Source organism: Melopsittacus undulatus, chromosome 5, assembly GCF_012275295.1.
Source record: "Melopsittacus undulatus isolate bMelUnd1 chromosome 5, bMelUnd1.mat.Z, whole genome shotgun sequence".
In the NCBI taxonomy this organism is placed as follows: Eukaryota; Metazoa; Chordata; class Aves; order Psittaciformes; family Psittaculidae; genus Melopsittacus; species Melopsittacus undulatus.
The window spans coordinates 27,497,599-27,514,914 of record NC_047531.1 but is presented as its reverse complement, the minus strand read 5'-3'; the positions used below and the strand labels follow the sequence as shown (position 1 = coordinate 27,514,914).

At 39.0% G+C, this 17,316-nt stretch overlaps 1 protein-coding gene across 1 annotated transcript in view; it reads right to left on the bottom strand.

Moving 5' to 3' along the window:
- LRRK2 (leucine rich repeat kinase 2) overlaps positions 1 to 13,816 on the bottom strand; it is a 69,403-nt gene extending 55,587 nt beyond the window's left edge. Inside the window, exons 1-6 of the mRNA XM_013128879.3 lie at positions 13,667 to 13,816; positions 13,499 to 13,584; positions 9,305 to 9,411; positions 5,124 to 5,212; positions 3,012 to 3,146; positions 1,222 to 1,356 (exon numbers count right to left, since the gene is read on the bottom strand). Of these exons, the coding sequence (XP_012984333.3) occupies positions 1,222 to 1,356; positions 3,012 to 3,146; positions 5,124 to 5,212; positions 9,305 to 9,411 (466 nt within the window). The 5' untranslated portion in view covers positions 13,499 to 13,584; positions 13,667 to 13,816. The remainder of the gene's footprint in view (positions 1 to 1,221; positions 1,357 to 3,011; positions 3,147 to 5,123; positions 5,213 to 9,304; positions 9,412 to 13,498; positions 13,585 to 13,666) is intronic.
- Between the last annotated feature and the right edge of the window lie 3,500 nt (positions 13,817 to 17,316).

The window sequence follows — 17,316 nt, the reverse complement described above, 5'->3', positions numbered from 1 at the left end:
TCCCTATCACAGCCATCACTGAATGATTAGAGGGGATGTCTGAGCCCAGATACCTTTTCTCAGCCCTGGCCACTAGATTAATGTGGATAATTTTCTTCTTGTGGAAAGGTCTCTGCCAGCAGTGTTCTTTACCTGCTACCCAAACTCACTGAAGCTGATGCCAGCCTCATGAAGTTTAATTATGACAAGTGCAAGGTCCTACACCTGGGTGGGAGCAATCCCAGGCACAGCTACAGGTTGGGCAGAGAAGAGATTCAGAGCAGCCCTGAGGAGAAGGACTTGGGGGTGTTGGTTGATGAGAAAATGAACATGAGCCGGCTTCAGTGTGTGCTTGCAGCCCAGAAAGCCAACCGTATCCTGGGCTGCATCAAAAGGAGTGTGACCAGCAGGTCAAAGGAGGTGATCCTGCCCCTCTACTCTGCTCTTGTGAGACCTCACTTGGAGTATTGTGTGCAGTTCTGGTGTCCTCAACATAAAAAGGACATGGAACTGCTGGAACAAGTCCAGAGGAGGCCACAAGGATGATCAGGGGACTGGAGCACCTCCCGTATGAAGACAGACTGAGAAAGTTGGGGCTGTTCAGCCTGGAGAAGAGAAGGCTGCATTCCAGTATCTGAAGAGGGCCTATAGGGATGCTGGGGAGGGACTCTTCATTAGGGACTGTAGTGATAGGACAAGGGGTAACGGGTTGAAACTTAAACAGCAGATGTTTAGATTGGATCTAAGGAAGAAATTTACTCTTAGGGTGGTGAGGCACTGGAATGGGTTGCCCAGGGAGGTTGCGAATGCTCCATCCCTGGCAGTGTTCAAGGCCAGGTTGGATGAAGCCTTGGGTGATATGGTTTAGTGTGAGGTGTCCCTGCCCATGGCAGGGGGGTTGCAACTGGATGATCTTAAGGTCCTTTCCAACCCTAACTATTCTATGATTCTATATTAATTTTCAAGCATCTTTGTTACCACTTACTCCAAGCAGAAAAAAAATGTCTTTCCATTCTTTATGAGAGACTTCAGTTCTACCAGAAGGAATGAATATGAGAATTTCTCACAAAAAATTACAAATTGATAATTCCCAAAGAAAACAGAAAAGTGATTTAACTGGCAACTCCCAGCAAGTTCTCACTGATTTTTTTACAATCACCAAAAGATTACTGCAGACTGAGGTGAGCTGATGTACACTACGGGAAATCAGGAATTGAAAATAACTTCCAAAAATGCACTTACATGGACCAGCTAAGGAATGTAATGAATGAAGTGCAGGAAGAATCACCTCTTCCTTCTCTGGAAACTCTTTAAATACTTTCAGTATGATCATATGATCTTTGCTTTCAACAAATTCAGTCAGCTGCTCTTCTGGAACTAAATTGAAAAGCAAGAGAGATACAACACATTTTGAGGAAATAATTCATATCCTGGTACAACATGAGAAAAGACAATTATTTTTACGGAAAGTAAGGTACTCTCCATACATAACATCTTTCATGGTTATGACTGCTATTACTGAAAATTGAGCTACTTTATAAAGACCTTTTTCTAGCTTACACTTTATTTGACAGCTGAACAAAACACACCTTGCATTAGACTTATTATTACACTTTATGTAACTGAGTTATAACTTCTAAATGCTTCCCTGTGAATCAGCATTTTACAAGAAGTCTTGTAGCCTTTTTTCATAGAATTAACTTCAGATGTTCTTCACCAAGACATTATGTAAGTGAAGGAGAGGCTAAAGTTTACAGTGAAACCAATTTAATATAATGCCATTTTGTCTACTCCATGATTTTGTTTCACTATTCCATTTTTTTTTATTAATAGTTTTTGCACAAAAACTGCAGACATGCTTTAATAATATCTTACCTACACTGTAATAATGGCTGAGGGTTTTTCCATCTCTGCCCTCTGTTATTTGTACTGGCATAACTGCTTGGCCGTGCAATGAACCAGATAAGGGAAGTGATCCAGGTTGAGAAAGAACAACACATTTTAAATTTTGTAAGCAGAATCACTTTCTGAATCTGGTTCAAGCTGAAGTTAGGCAAACATTCACATTACAATAACTGACAAGGCTGCTCAGAGGCAGGAACACATAGCAAGGGGCAACCTAGAAACTTGTTACATTAGCATTGCCACCAAGAAGATGATGAAGCAATCTGTACATCCATAAAAATCAGGCACTTATTAAAAACATGTACAGAAAAATCTAAGAAGCTCAGACTTTTATGGAGACTGAAGAGAAAATACAGCAGGACAAAAGTATTTCAAGAGAGTAGAAGAGGGGAAGGAATGCAAACGATCATTGCAAGCACACAGAGAGGAAGACTTAGAAAAAGCAACATAAAACGGTGCCAGAAAGAACAAATCTGAAGAAATTAAGACTATCTTTGAAGCAAAGGAGTACAATGGACTTGGCTGTATTTCTCAATATTTATTTTAAACTCAGTGCAAAGCAAGGCTGCTACAACAATGGGACTTATGGCGATTACATCCACAGTTCCTTAGAATTTTGCAGAAATTCAATGTATGTTGACTTCATTTCTCAGAAGAAACACTGAAATAACACACAGACACCTTTTAGCACTGTCAGGATAAAAAGCAGAATCACATATTTTTCTGAAGTGCAAACATTTAGCTTGAATTTAGAACTGTTTACTTGTCACTAAAATTTACCAGTCTTCAAAAAAACAATCATGGGTTTTGAGAATGACAATCAAATGTAACTACTCTTTTTCCTAGTGTTACTGCATAACATTGAATCCCATCTTTTCGGTTAACTCCTGAGTGAGAAACTAAGAGGAATTTTGATTTTCATATTCATTGCTCTAATTCAGAAAAATGGTGATATTACTTGGAAAATCTGCTTTGTGCTAACTCATTCAAAGAACAGGTATAACACATAAAACAGAATTTGGAATGCAAGGAGTAATTTATTGCATTCAAATAAACATCTGCAGTCCCCTCCCATGCATTTTTCTAACAATATTTTTCTAACTTAATAAACCACAAGATATACATACCTTTCTCAAAAAGTTTGTGCAATGCTTTACATCCATGTTGCTGGATCTCTTCATCTTTAGGGAAGGTGTGCATGGCACTAAATATCAGGGAAAACACATCCACTTCTTCCTCCAAGAGCAGGAAAGCAATTACATCTGAATAGCAGAAGAGATTACATGTTGCACTGCTGAGTTCTCAATGTTCTCACTGAAGCACTGTACTTAACCATCAAAATCCAAAATTCTTTAATACTGTCCTTAAAATTTACTAACAGCTGAAATCCAGGTTTTTGTATAATCCATGAGGAAGTTAGCTCTTAAGGTAGTATTTTACAATACAACTCAGATGTTCCAAAACATTATTGCCAACAGTTTCCACTCTTGCTCCTACTTTGCATTGCTTTGGTACTTGTCTGACCTCTCAACGATCCACTTTAAAGCACTAAAGTGGTATAAAATTAACCTACCAACATCCCTCTTTTTACAGACACAGTAAGCTGAAAGGTTTCACTAAGAAGTAAATTTGATAGAAGAAAGAGGGCAGGACTACTGCCTGAGGAAAACAAGAGGAAATTTCAAATGTATATGTCAGTTACAGTGAACCATTAAATCAATCCATCTGTGTAATGAAACCCTATTCTCTCAGCTAAACACTCTCAGCTATTTCTTTGGCCTGAAAATGAACTGAAAAGCCAATCTCACTGTTGCTCTTATGATACTAAAAATTCCTCAAAAAAATTGTTACTTGATAATGTGTAGGCAAAAAGATTCGTATTTATGATAATTTTCCAAGCTTACAGCAATAACAGTTGAATTCATAATGCAGTGTTTCAGCTGCAGCTAGGGTGGGTGGGATTTTTTTGGTTTCTTTTTTTGTTTGTTTGTTTTGCTTTTTGCTATTATTTTGGGGGTTGGGGGGGTTGGTTGGTTTTGTTTTTTTTAATAAGAACTTTCTAGAAGGCATTCACACTGGTCTGTCAGCTCCAGATACAGCACAACTCAAGTTTACGGACATACAGAAAGAAAGAATAATAAAGAGATTTTTTTGACAAGATAAAATTTCTGATAGTTGAAAGGAGAATTAAAGTTTGGTTAATCAACTGCTGAGAAGAGTAGCAGTCAGGAATAGCCTGTTACGGAATATCCAGGCAACAGTTTAAGACCCTTTACGATGCCTCACAATTAAAAGAAAAAAGCTGTTGATTACAGTTACTCACTAATGGAAGATTTCACTATTACTATTATTAATCACACAGTGTAGCGCTTCATGATGAGACCTGTATTAGCCAACTTCAGCAGATAAAAAGTTAGGTGTCCAATCTAAGCTAGTCCTCCAGACCTCTCAACAATCAATAGGGAGAGGAAAACAGATTCAAGAGATAACTGGTCTTATATAGTAAACAAATTAATATCATTAATTATCCCCTGAAAGTACCTGTCTTGCTCTACTGCTGACAGCAGAACATTGGACAGCTGGATTGCCTTTAACCCAAGTCTAATCCTTAGTTTGTAAATAAGGCTGATTCCAGAGCCTGTTAAAGTCAATGGAAGAATTCCTAACCTAACTACAATTCGTGTTAATATTATATGCTAGCTTGACTAAAATGGCATAATGCATAATCTCTCCTTTAAGGTTTCTCTTTTAATTTCAATAGAAGATCAAGAATCTCAGCATCATGAGGAAAGGTCTCAGTGCCTGGCAAGATTAGGCCTCTGCAAAGCAAAATAACAAGAATGTCATAGATGATTTACTGTTTTCAAAAGTATTAACCAGTACTAAAGAAAGCAAGTCAGAATGTCACCAAATTCATATTTAAGTAAGAAAAAATTAGCTTTTAGTTATTTTACTTCACTACTTCACAGCAAGTATTTGTGTCTGTTCTAATAGCAAGTTGGCAAAATTAACTGGTCATATTCTTCACAGCTTTGCAATTTGGAAAATCATCTCTAGCTGGGTAAGGAAGATGGAAAGCAGTACTCTTATTATTTCATATACAAGTACAAATGACAAGTGACTTCATAGAGTAAAACAAGACAGAAAAAATCAGGTTTGACATGTATAGTCACACACTTCATACCACAGTTTTGTGTTTTAAAGGTTTAGACAAAGTAGGAAAGTAAACCCCATAATACCTGACATGAGGAGTAGATTCAATGCTTTCAGTCCTATTACTGAGAGATTTGTATTTCCTTTGTGGATTGTAAGCATTTTAAGAATCTGTCTGAAAATTAAAAAAAAGAAAAAGACAAAAAGAGTTATGGCTAAAGAAATATTAACATACACAAAATTTTATCAAACTTTTTCCTTAAAAAAGAAATTACCAAAAGCTTAAAAATCCTCCCAATTTTTATTTTTTAAACTTTTATTTCAGTTTATGTTTTTTCAAGTTAGCAATAAAATAATGTTGGTATTTTACCTATTATAAAATTTCATCAATAATTATGCATAATTTATTAATTTTACTTTAATTTTACTTTAATTTTGCATTAGTTATACATTAGTTATATAAATTCTACAGAGAACAAGTCTCATTCAGGATGGAATTACTCTACAGGAAGCTGGGTTGTGGAGCACAGCAGACTGCAGACAGTCCAGCACTGTTCTGTGTGCAGCAAGAGCTAAGTCACAGTGAATGATCATGGTTTTGTTGGAAGAGAAGCAGCAGCTTCCTAGTGAAAGAACTTGAACAGCATCTTGAAGAACTCTACCTTATCTAAGTTTCCACTGCATAGCACTTGTGTGATGCTGGACAAATCACTAAAAAGAAACATTTCACAAACTGCCCACTGCAGACTCCTTACTTTCTGGGTGGCCCAACCTGAGACCCGGGAAATGCTGCATCAGAGCCAACCAAAGTTGACTTTTTAAACAGAGAAAGTGAAACAATGCAAAGTACTCTGAAAAATCCAGTGCATGTATCAAACTGAGCACCCAAACCATCAGTTGGTGCTTTAAACATACTTTGCCTAAACTACCATCTGTAACAGAGTGATCACAAATCCATTACATCTTCTCAATAAACCAAGCTTTAAAAGCTCTAGACAATACTTATGAACACTAAGAAAAGTTGAGAAGAAAATGAATAGGTCAGTTTTCACACAAGGTTATAGTTAGCATACAGTAAATACGGCAGTGGGCCAAACACTGAAGGATGCTGAGGATAGAAAATACATAATCATTAATTTTGCACTGAATGAAGCATATCTCAAAAGGGGGGGGGAGAATCCAGACTGTGTAATTAAAAGCTAAATAAAAATGGATAGACTTACACAAAAAAAAACCCACAAAAAACCCAACCCTAAAGAAACCTTCTTTTTTTTTTTTTGTTTTCATGATTTTGGAGAACTTGATTCTGCAATCTTAATAATCTTCAAATATGAATCTTTGTATATATAATATCTAATAAAAATTAATTGTGCGGTAGTTTGAGATACTTTAGCAATATTCTTGACCTCTCTTGAAAAACAAAATGCAGCACTTAAAGTTACCTCACTGAATCTTCTGTATGCACACTTTGGACTTCAACTCAGACAAGGGCAGATGGTGGCATTTGGATTTTCAGCCCTGAGGCAAATTATTGTCCTAGCATACAGCCCACATGTATGGATCTAAATAGTAGGATGATGAATCAAGGAAAAAACCAGAGCCACTCTAACCAAGCTGGCAGAGTAGCTAAACAGACACTCTTAAATCTCCTTCAGCGTCCTGATTAAAGTGTTCTATTTTTAAGCATTACTAATGCATTTTACTGTGTGGTGACAGGTGTGTGTGCATATGCATACACGTGTAGAAATTGTACATGAAGCAAAGATTCCTTCACCTCTTTACTCCATAAGTAGCTGTGGAGCAAGATTTCCTTGCTCTTTACACTCTGCGTGTATGGAAAACCCCACTGAGATATCAAATGCTCTAGAGCTACTTAGTATCTCTCCCTGTCTACCTTGTCAAAGACTCATTATTTCTGCTGTGGGGAAGAAACACTGCTTTGGGAAGAGGGCATTTAATACAGGGTGATCTGTTTCAGGCAAATGCTGATATATAAGTGATAAATACAAGACATGAGCTGACTCAGTATACTGCAGGGTAAAATAATCATACACTAAAGCATGGCCCATACAAGGAGAAAATTCCCTCCATTCACCCTCCTATTTCAGGTATAACCAAGAATGAGGATGTAAAATCTTCTAAACCTCATTGAATGTATGAGAGTTTAACATAAGTGAATATGAAACATCTCATGAAGTCTCTGAGCTTGTAAAGAAGATGCAAATATGCTGAAGGAATTTCCCTCCTTTCTCCTCACAGTAACAGTGACTAATTATCACACTGCCTGTCAAGAACATTGACATCAATATGAAACTACTGTTTCTAAACACAATTGTAATGCTGTCAAGTTGGCCCGTGGTTGACAAACAAGAAACAAATGCTTTTTCCCCACTCAAGATTTCTGTTCTAAAATAAACACATTAAAGTGGAAATCTCTTGGAAAAAAAAGCTCCCCCAAACCAAATAAAAAACTGTTATTCTCTACCATAACTGTCTCCTGCCTTGATGTAAACAGCACATATTCATCATGGTGCTGATGCACAGCAGTAGTCCAATCCACCTACAAGGAACCTGAAATATAATTTGGCTGGTTTGCTCTGTCTTTGGCATTGACAGAAATGTCTGAGCTTACTCCTCCTATGAACAAGTTCCTCCACAGCAAGAAAAACTGCCAACATGTCACGGACACACAGTTGGCTAAAATACTGGTAGTGGAAAGGAATTGTGTACAGTAATGTTATTAACAGGTTTTTTGTTAAGTTTGAGCCTGAAAAAGATGCTTTGTTCAACCGCATGCACTGTGAGGACTTTGAAGAGGTTATGGGAAAGATCAGTCCCTAAAGAGTAATTTTTCTGGGACCCAGAATTAACGGCAATAGCTCTAAGTCTTAGAATAGCTCTCAGTTAACATGTCTTTAATCTGCCAAAGAAATTGTAACCAGCTTCTTATTTCTTGCTCATAAAAAGCAATCAAAATAATTTTCATTGTCTAACAAAAATTGCCAGCACTTCTTTTAAGGGAGTTCATTCACCTACTGACCATGTACCCTAGCCACCATAAGATGAACAAGCAAAACCCCACAAACCCAAGCTGCATCTTCATGCAAATGATCTTACGACAGCAGCCTTTCTAAGGAAAGGTATGGAGAAGACTATAAAAGCAGAGACATATTCACTAGTGGAGTTACAAGGCTGTACCTTCTTGCTGTCATTATCAGCCCTGAATGAGCAATATGACCAAAGAACACCTGTCCAAACTCTTCTTCCCCATTTGTATCATCTACATCTACAATTACCATTTCTGCTATGTGACAACTACAGAGCTAACTTGTGTGGGTTTTCATCCCATCTAACCACAGCCATCCAGAAACTAGCGGCTTAGGCTCCCTCAACAGTTAATGGACAGAGATAAGCAAGTACAAACCACAATTTGCTCCTGGATGACTTACTAAAAAGATGGAATAGACCATGCTCTCTGCAGGTAATTGTGTCCACTGACTTCACAGGTAGTTGGGAAGACCTTGTTTAATGCTTACTTTTTAGACAGTAAGATTAGGTGTGACAACCCTCCCCCCCCCCCCCCCCTCAGTTCAAACTATTTTAGGCTTGTGGATACAATTCCTCATATTTGGAAAGAAAACACATGCACAACTATGCAGGTAATACTGCTTCTGTCTATTAAAATGGAAGACATTGATACCAGAGAATCCCAGCATTGTTGAATTTGGCATGGACCTCTGGAGGTCTCCTATTTCAACTCTCCAGCTAAAAGGAGGGTCAACTACAACTGATTGCTCGGAGCCACGTCCAGTCAGGTTCTTAGTATCTATAAGGTTTAAAACTTTGCAACCTCTCACAAACTCCAAACTCTGTGGGCAACCTGGTCCAGTGTTTGATCAACCTCACAACAAAAATTAAAAAAAAAAAATTTGCTTGTTTTTTAATCTTTAAGGAGTTCTTTTATATTTAATCTTTTAATATTTAATTTTCTATATTTCAGTTTGTGCCCATTACTTTTCATCCTGTTACTGGGCATCACTGAGAGGAGACTGGCTAATCTCCTTTACTCTCTCCACCAGGTATTTGTACACACAGGTAAAATCCCTGCTTGCATGAGTCTCCCATTCTGAAGGCTGAAAAAACCCACAAAAATCTTGAACCATTTAGAAGCTGATGTAACAAATTTCTATAAATATATTTCATTGCACAAATATGCTGTCATGATAACCACTCATTCCAGAAGACTCTTTACATACAAAATACTTACTGGTGAACACCCAGTACTTCCCAGTCCTTCCCAACATCCTTAGGAGCTATGTTCTGTAGAGTACTTGGACAAATTTCTATTAATTTACAAAGAAGTGACCAACCCATCTGTAAAACAAAAATATAGCTATTTTAGGAGAGAAATTCTATTTGAAACATCAATGTTGTCTTCTAATATTCTTCGGTTTTGCAAGAACGATGTTATGAAAAGTTATCTTGTTAAATCAATATGGGAAAATTAATTAATATAGACAAATGACATAAAAAGTGAAAAGATGAAGGTAAACCAGATATGCTAATGATTCTGAATGCACTGATTGTAGTAACACATCACTCTCAATGTGCTTCACTCAGCGCTGCTTGAGGATGAAGGATACACAGTTAAAAGAGATGCTGACAGAGATCCATGGTATGTATGTCTTTATGGACCAGGAAAGACCACTGCACTATTATAGGTAGTCTAGCTTTATTGAAGAATGGGTGTTTCCATAAGAATCTGCCATTTCATTGCAAATTATAAGGAGTCCAATGTTTAAATGGGGATGAGATACCTAAGCAATACTATATATTTCTTAGTCTTGCCATCCTCAGTATTGTGCGCTTTCAAAATGTAATGAAGGCAGTGAAAGTTTTGAGATCACAAGGAAGGAAAGATGAACCAAATATGTTTGTTATTAATAACTACCTATCCTATGCAAATTCTTTGACTTTTACACATCACTAAATAATGCAAAAACAAAAAAAAAGTTCCTCTTTGCTTCTGTATTAGATGAACCTGATGTATTATGAACACCTGCATGGTGATATGACTGAATGTGGGGATGCAGTAAGCAAAATCTGTACAATGGATTAACCAATGAGCAAGAAAACCCTGTTGTATTGAAGTCAAGAAGTGAAATGAGCAATGTCAAAAGCCAAGATGAAACAGATTTTACAAAAAGGAATGAAAACAAGGCAGAAAGGCCTCCTTAGCCATATAAATAAAAAGAAAAAAATAAAGTGGAAGTAGGTCTGTGTGCTTCAACAACAGGGTCAACAAAGGAGACAATCTAAGAATGGCTCAAAAACTCTATGTGTAACTGGATCAGTTTTCAGCAGAAGAGTTATGTGAAGCAAAGGGGTCAAGACAGGACAGCCAACAACAGGAATCTAAATGATTACCTCCAAAGACTTAAATTGCAAAGTGCATGGAAAGTACATGATCTCTAACCCTGCAGTCAGCAAGACGAGAGACACAATACTGCAAGTCTGACAGTGTAGAGACACTCATAGGAACAGCATAGGGTTGAATCGAGACAGCTTTCATCACAACTTTGTCAAGTATGATAATGATGATGTAGTCCCTGGGAACTGGAATTCTGCTTTTATCTTCCACCAACTTGGTTAAATGGGCTATGTTCACACTGTCGGCAGTACTTCTGTTTCAGTTTATATTTGCAGAGCCAAATGCTATCAGCCAATTACAGCCTTAATGTCTGCAGATTGAACCTGACCACAAACTAATTTCCATGCTCTTCTCTTCCTGGGATCGCAAGCTGGCTTGCTTTACATGGGACTATTACTACGGACACTCAGGAAGATTTATCTGGTCTGTGTTCTGACTAAGCATAGGTGCAAAGAATAGTCTTAGCAATCATCAGTCCTCCCTGAGAGGAGGATATGTAATTACCTAATTTCCATATTCCAAGCAAAACAGGTTATCAGTTAGGTACAAATTTCAAATCTACATGGCAAAGACATTGTAGAGGTGACCACTAACTCATTCACTGCGTTTTGCTTAGATAACATTTTAAAATTCCCACTTCATGCCATCCTAACTGTTCTTGTAAAACTTAGAACTTGCTGAAAATTAGCTTAATGACTTCAGTAAATTCCGCTCTGTATTAAAACTGTTTCTGATGATTTTTTTATTTCCTTTAAACATTTTTGATTGTTGTGACTCCAATTATCAACAAACATTTATAAGAACTGTGGATCCAGAGAAGACGAATGGAAACATCTGACTTGCTGAGATGTGGTCTATTTCACAATATTAAAATCACAACCTGAGATAACAGAAAGCTTATTATCTGTTAATTAATTATGTAAAAACATAAGGGTCTTTTAAATAACAGAAGTCCTAATGGCCACAAGGAAAAGAAAAACCAAACCAAATCAGTAAACAAAGACATTCTTATAAATACTCAAACAGGTCCCCATACACAGAAACAGCTGGTGGCAGCACTGAATTGCTGTTATTTTTAAATCAGACCCTTTTCATTTCTAGCATGCAATGAATTTATATTACATTAGGTCACACCTTCTACATGACACAATAAAGCTCTGCTGACTGCTCTTTACTCAAGAGTAAGCATAATTTGCTCTAGAGTTTCTAAGCTGCTCCAATCATTGCCAGAGTAACTGGGGTAAGAAACTACCATACTTACTTAAAGACATCTATTTTACTTTAAGGAACTATTGACTTTTCAGCCTGGTACCATCCTACTTCTAAAGAAGTTTGCAGGGTTAAGCAAACTTACCCCATAAAAGCCAGTGGAAAAGCAGCACAACATGGTTCTTTGAAAGCAGTTAACGAGGGGAGAGAAAGAAAATCCTCACTTCAGATATATCTCTTACTGTGTTTATTCTCTTATGTGAGTGAAATATATTACAAAACCAAAAGCAGAAGAGGTTGATTAATGAATTTATTCAATGAAAATTCATTAGCAGTGTGAAAAGACTGCACTGAAATCAGGACCACATTACCCCATTGCTTCTATAAAGTGAAAATTAGTGTATTCACAAAGACTGTAATTGAAACACAGTGAGTGAAGCAAGAAGACAGCTCTACTAACATATTGTGGATGTTTGTAAACATCACAACTGAATGTGAAGGAAGAACTGCCTATGACACTTTCGTGAAGAACAGCATTTGAGATTTGCATCGGCTATGAATTTCACACTTTAATACGTAATAATGCAAAGGACCTCTAAAATGTCTAAACTGAAACACTGTTACAACTGCAAGTGTAGGCAGAGAGAAGAGTAAACTCAGTTTAAATTCTACATTAAATCAGTGAGTCTCTTTAACATGGTTAAAATGAAAATCACTATCTTCCTCGTGCACTTCTGAGACTCTTGTGCTGTCATTTCACACTTACTTCTGACTGTGGTTGGATTTCATAATTTTTACTTCCCCGTCTAAACTTCTGGACAGTTGTTTTGCAAATTTTTATATACAAAATATGCCTTATACTGAAAATAACTGCTTATTCTTTCTTCTGTATTTCTTAATGACCCAACAATTGAACTGTAAAATAACTTAAAACTTCAGTCTGCACAGATATGTAATCTTCAAAGGAAACCTGGGATGACTGTTGGTTCCCAGATAATCACTACACAAGTACAATTTCATATTTTAATCTTTTAGCCTCTAGCTAAGTTCTACTAGACAAAAGAACCCCACCTTAAAAAATACATTACTGTTTAAGAGGCATTTGCAATATAGTTTATGTTTTGTCTTCTATTTGAATTGAAAAAAAGTAAAAGAGCTTATAAACATCCTTTAAGCATAACATAGTCAGAAATTAATATATACCTGCCAGGAAGGAGCTGTTCCATATGACAATTCTGGCAGCCCTACCATAACTATAACATCAAATTGTCCAAGTGCCACACCTAATCTAAATGGGCCAATGTTAAGTTACAGGAGCAGCCAAGCAGACCCTTAAAGTTAAGAACCTACTCTTACAAAAGAATCGCATTCCCCCCTCCAAAAACAATAACTGGGCTAGTACAACTCTCTGGGATAGGGTTACATATGTATGAATTCATACTGTAAAATTCTGCTTTTCAGAAGTCTGCCTAACCATGTCAGAATTCAATACTGCCACATCGAAAATACATTAGATAACATCACTGGCAATTTAGAAGACTATGTCACATAGTGTTCACATTACTTATTTTTTATTTTCTACTTCACCTTCTGCCGTTTACATAGCAATGCAGCGAGTGGTACCCGCAAGCTGGAACCCTTGTCCCTTTAAATGCGGGCGGATACAGCGCCCTGTTACAGACCAGCAGCACTTTATGAAGAGGCCTGGACGAGAGCAAGTTAAAAAGAAACAAACAAGCCGAGCGGCAACTTTTATTCCGGGAAAGGACCGCGGTTCATCCAAGGAGCAAAGCTGGAGCGGAGCGGACCTGACGCCCTTACCTGCTGCACGCCCACCGCTCTCGGGTACAGGTCCACCACCAGCAGCAGGGGCACGTGGACGTTCTTGCCGCTGAAGAGCCGGGGGGCTGTGGGGGGACAGGGACAGGCCGCGTTAGCCACGGGCGGGGAGGGGTGGGGCAGGGCCGGGCAGGGTCCCCCTGTCCTTACCGCTTTCCCGGGCAGCCAGCTCCAGCAGGTCGCTCAGGGTCTGTACCAGCGTTTCCAGCCGCTTCCTCTCCTGGACGTTCTGGAGCCGGACGACCAGCTTCCTTAGTGCTTGTTCCTCCCTCGCCGCTGCCTCCCCCTCCTCAGAGCCGGCGTTGGCCATGGCCGACCCTCTGCCCGCCGCGGGGGACGCCTCACCCCATCCGTTGGCCACTGCGGCCCGCGGGGACGAGGGCTGAACGGCGCGGGCCTGTCGCGCCGCCGCGCCCGCAGTGCCGTCCGGCGTCACCGGGCGGTTTCAAGCCGCCCCTCCCTCCCGCCGCTCCGGGGACCCGGGGACGAGTCAGCCCTCACGGGCTCACTGCCATTGCCCCTAGAGGGAGCCCGAGTCACTTAAGCAAGAGGCCGACGAAGAGGGCTCGGCACGCTGGCAGGTTGCCCGTTCCGGTGATTAACAGCACAGCTGCCCAATACAGTCGCAGAGATGGAGCACAGGTTCCACCCCGTCGTGCTTTCCATGCTAGAAAAGGGTCTGGCGGGTGAGCTGCCGGCTGGGGTGAGGGTGGGAGTTGTGGAGTATAGCGGGAGTGAGGGAGCTATCTTCTCTTTTTGGTATTGTTGATGAAGAAAACATGCCTATACGTGTATAATATACATATATATAAATATATATATAGGTATATAATCTCACCCTACTAGGTAAGGCACTAGAGGGGAAGTAGCTATAGGCAACATATGTACCCACTGTGCTCCTCCCTGGGCAGGTGGAATGCTTTCCAGCCTCATGTGGTGTTTGGGTTGTCAGCCTACATAGTGGGTCTGTGAGGGGCCAGGGGATGTGGAGGGAGAGCTCAGTTCCTAAGGCTGCTGTGGCTGCTGAGGTGAAGCTGTAGCTTACCTCTGTGAGGGTGGCTTGTGATCTGGCCTTGTTGGCTTCGGTCTGTGGATTTCTTTGAAACCGATCTTTGTGGCACGTAGAAGTCAGGTTTCCTTCCAAGCCTTGTAGTGGGAGAGTTTGCTGTTTGCAGGTAAGAAGGTTCTCTTGCTGTGGCATGCATTGGTTCGTTGGTGGTTGATGCAATCTTCCTGAGATCTGGCAATAATTCTGGTACCTATGCCGGCCTTCCAAGATAGTGGTGTGTGGGTAGGTGACTAGTAATCACTCTTCTAAATAATCCTTGATTAGAAAGGCAGTATCAGTATAATATGTTACACGAAGAACTTGTGTGTAATAATTACGGGAGTAAACTCTTCAGTTGATCTGGACTTTTGTTAGACAAATATATTTTGGGAATATGGACTTTAAGCTTTTGCTGAATTTGCAATATTTGGTTGATAGAGATACATAATGTTCATTAAATAGCTGGCTTAAAGGTCAGTAATTAATAAACAGCATTTAGTAATGCCTCTGAAGCCTCATGGTTCTGGATAAACTCTCTGGTCCTAAACTTGTGCATTGCTGTCATCATCATTCTTAGGCTTTTGTGCATAAAGAAACTATTGTGTGGCACCCCAATTACAGCCTGTTAACTAGGACTGCACTTTGTAAATGGTGAGGTAGTTTCTCCCTCTTTAAAGCACTGGAAAACAAATATGAATGTGAGAGTTTTACGAAGTAATGACTCACAGTTTGACATGTGTGGAATGCACTACATCTGGACTAAACCAAAAATTACTTGAATTAAATGGATTAGTTTCACTTGAGAGGCATTTTTCCTTTCTGCAGCAGTAGAAAAATTTAAAAAATTATGTTCTAGATTTAAAGCCTTATTGCTGGCTTCCTGCAGTTTTGACAAGATTCTTTTATATTGCAAATAGCATGAATGCAACTACATCTGTGAGGTTATATCGGGAATCTGCCTTTTCCAGTATCTGCAAAGCTGTAGTCATTACCAGACCTAAGCAAAAGATTTTTCAAGTAGTTCATACAGATTGGAAATGCCTGTTGCAAGTTACAGCTAGTGATGCTGATAGTCATAGCAACACAACTTTCAAATCTTGATCTTAACCTGCATTTGAGGCTGGTTTGTGTGTTTAGCAGAGCAGCTGTACTGCTGCTCTGGACTTCCTTGAACTGTAGTTTCTAAAAGAATGAGCAAATAAGAGTTATGCATTAGCATTTCAGTGAATGTAAGTGGTAAAATGTTGTGAATTTCTTTAAAGAAAATTGGGGATCAAGCCTTTCTCCTGAATTATGTTGTTCTCTGTGTGCCGGACCACTTGAGATTTTGTGTATATTATAGTTTGTTCTGCTTTTAGAACCTTTTCTGTGACTAGTTTTTTTTCCTGTTCAACTCTCCCATACAACCGTCACCTGCTTAGCAAACTTAAGGCCAGGGTATGAGATAGATGAGTGGAAGCAGAAAGCAAACAGAGCTAAAATGTAACCTTGATTTATACATTTAAAGATACCCTTTCAGACTCTCCAGATCTCGACTGCAATTTCTTCAGCATGGCATTAAGGGGCTTTGTTGTCACTCCACCTCCCTTGCTGCTGCTTAGGTTCCAGATGACTTTAATTTCCAAGCACTTGTGTTCCCTTGATGTTTCCTTTTCATGTACTTTATGGAATATACCAGATTTCTGTAGCAGCTGGCTTGTTCTTGAGGCTGGGTGCTTTGGGTGTGAAAGAGTTATTTCCACTTTTTGTTTTTCATGAGATTGGTAGCCAACTACAGTTTGGACTCTTCTATTTATCCACTTAGACTCAGGTGGGATGACTAATACCCATGAAGTAATATATAGTTTCTGCTGTGTGACCATCTAGACAGCTGTAAAGACATAACATGACATGTGAACATAGCCGAGGCTAATAAACTGTTCTGCCTGATAATGTGTAAGAACAGATGTCTACCTCCAGCTCTTGCATTCCAGTATTACAACTGAAAAATTGCATGACAGCAGAGATCCCTGGAGTTATGACACACTTATTCAATTGAACTGGGTCCTTACTGCTTGATGGTGGCATTACTAATGGCATTACTACTGTTTTAGGCCACCCTGCTTTTCCTTTCCCGCTTGTGAACACCTTGAGGTAATGTGGAGTTACATGGAATATTAAACAAAACTTGAAGACTGAGATTTGGCTTGTAGAGAGAATATAGAACAATGTGAATGTTTGGGTTTCACCTTGATAACTGTCTTTTTAACACACATAATGGGACATCTTTTTTTGTGAGACTTCACTGTTAGGAATCCCTAGGTTTTTTTGTAATGACTGTATGAGTGCTGATGTCTGACCACATGCACTTGGTGCAATCACTTCTGCTTTATGCCTTATTTCATCACACACGTATGTAATGGGCTTTTGGCAGCAATTTGCGATATAAAAACTGGTAAGTCAAATCTGTACTTACTATTTCAAGATTTTTCAGTCAGTACCAAGATAGTATCTTACGTTTTGGGTTTGGTTTTGGTTGTTGAGGGGTTTTTTTTTCACATGGATGAAATGTGTCCCTGTGGAAGGCACAAGAGAGAGGAAAAGCAAATTATACTAATGCATGAGCTTAGACAGTATTATAAATAAATTTTAAAAAAGTTTTATTTAGTTTGCATGGCAAGGTTTTGGTAGCAGAGGGACTGCAGGGGTGGTGTCTGTGAGAAGCTGCTAGAAGTTTTTTCCCCCATGTCCCATAGAGCAGTGGGAGGGAGAA